Genomic DNA, 1992 nt, shown 5'->3' on the forward strand with positions numbered 1-1992 from the left:
ATATATATATATATATATATATATATATATATATATATATATATATATATTACATACATTATACAGTAATATTTCGATTAGTTTGATACCTGTGATTTCCGGAGGAATTGAAAATGTTGCCTGTTATATTAAACAATGCCACATAATCCGTTCATCAGTTTGTGCCTTAGGCCCTCTAACACCCCCACATACACACAAGCACACACATAGCATATATATATATATATATATATATATATATATATATATATATATATATATATATATATATATATATATATTAGAATATTGATGCTAAGCCTCTTTTTATAAAGCTCTATTTTATACTGAGGACTTCTGAAAAATATTGATTCTAAATTCATCTTATAAACTTTATATATATAATGTGTGTGGTATCATAAATATATTTATTTGCACAAACATAATTTGGCTATACATTTGAAAAATGTTACAGCCATACTTGTAAAAAGCTAAACTTTTAGTTTATGTTGTCCTGCATCTATTTATATTTATGCCTATGTGTACGTGCACCTGAGTCAAAAGATATCACATTTTATATTATTTCCCTATGATTAATACAGAGGGAAGGTCGGAGTTGGGAAGAAGGGAGAGGATGTATGGTAAAGAAAGGGTAAGAACTATTTTTAAATATCTTCCTATATTTAAAGCTTTGGTTTGGTTCGTCTGCTGGTGCCCCCACCCCGACAATAACAAGACACGGTACATCCGACGGGACTCGAGCTCAGCATTGCCAGTTCCATATCAATGGTTTCCAGTAGGCCGATCAGATGCCTCCCCACTTTCCAAAATTTTTAAACGAGCAGTTCTAACCACTGAAGAAAGAAAACGACGCATCATTTGTTCTCTTTCGTCATCCGCTCATCTTTCTCAATTCTTAATTTCATTTTATTTTGGTACGTTTGCAGCCAGAAAACCATATGTTTCCGATTGTGATTTACGGAACAAACCGGAAGTAGCCGAAGCAGTTTATGATTTGAAAGCAGTTAAAACTTGTCGAGGGGGGGGACATTGCTATGTCGTGTACATTCAGTGTTTTGTTTATGATGAAAATATTTCGTTAAAAAAAAAAAAAAATTTAGGAAAAATTTAGCCCTTCAAAAAATAAAAGTCTAAAAATTTTCTCCAAATAAATAAATAAATAAATAAATAAAATTAATTCACATAGTGATCTGAAGAAAATTATACTCATTCTTAATACGTATGGTAGGGGATTAATTGACTAAAATTTCAAGTCAGATACAAATGAAATTAATTTCATTTAATGTCCGTACGGTTTGGCCATTTCCTGTCTGTTCCGGAAATCACAATTCGATTCCCAGCTGTAGAAAGACATTAAAAAAAAGTAATTAAATTTTTTACACAAAACAAACAACCATTCGTCATTTTATGTTTCCTGTTTCTTTTTCATTCTCTGCCTTTGTTCTTCTTGGATTCTGTCTCCTTTAATATCAAAATTGTTGGCCCAAATCTTTGTATTGTCGCGTCGGGAATCACACCGATTCGGTTCGTTGTTCGGTTGCTTTCAGAATCTGACACTCCAGGAACCAGATGACAAAAGCGATGAAAGTGAAGATGGCCGAAAGTATGGCCAAAACGAGCGACCAGCCGACCCCGATCGGACCAGTGATTTCGACCTCAGTCAACGACGGCAGGTTATTTATGACGCGCATGTTCTGCATTTTGAGTGAGATGAGGTAGTCCTGTGCTTTCACGCCCAGTACGATGCTTCCCATGATTGTCATGCAACCTGTAAAAGAGAAGAAACAAAAAAACAAATTAAGAAACAAGTATAATACACGCAAACACTGAAAGCATTGTTTCATTGTTTTGTAAATACAGCAATTGCATTTCTAGAACTCGTCATTTTATTTATTACCAGAAGAAAGACACGACGCTGCTCGAGATCGAATAAGGATCACTATTATGTATTTTTTCACTATGTTGATAAAACCATATTACTTTCTTAGTTTT

At 33.4% G+C, this 1992-nt stretch overlaps 1 protein-coding gene across 1 annotated transcript in view; it reads right to left on the reverse strand.

Annotated features, from left to right (window-relative positions):
• Positions 1-1227: 1227 nt before the first annotated feature.
• Positions 1228-1992, reverse strand: part of LOC145295958 (uncharacterized) — a 212042-nt gene continuing 211277 nt past the window's right edge. Inside the window, exon 5 of the mRNA XM_080141865.1 lies at positions 1228-1768. Within this exon, the coding sequence (XP_079997991.1) occupies positions 1512-1768 (257 nt within the window). The 3' untranslated portion in view covers positions 1228-1511. The remainder of the gene's footprint in view (positions 1769-1992) is intronic.

This window comes from Euprymna scolopes, chromosome 16 (genome assembly GCF_053919585.1).
Source record: "Euprymna scolopes isolate OS-2025 chromosome 16, ASM5391958v1, whole genome shotgun sequence".
In the NCBI taxonomy this organism is placed as follows: Eukaryota; Metazoa; Mollusca; class Cephalopoda; order Sepiida; family Sepiolidae; genus Euprymna; species Euprymna scolopes.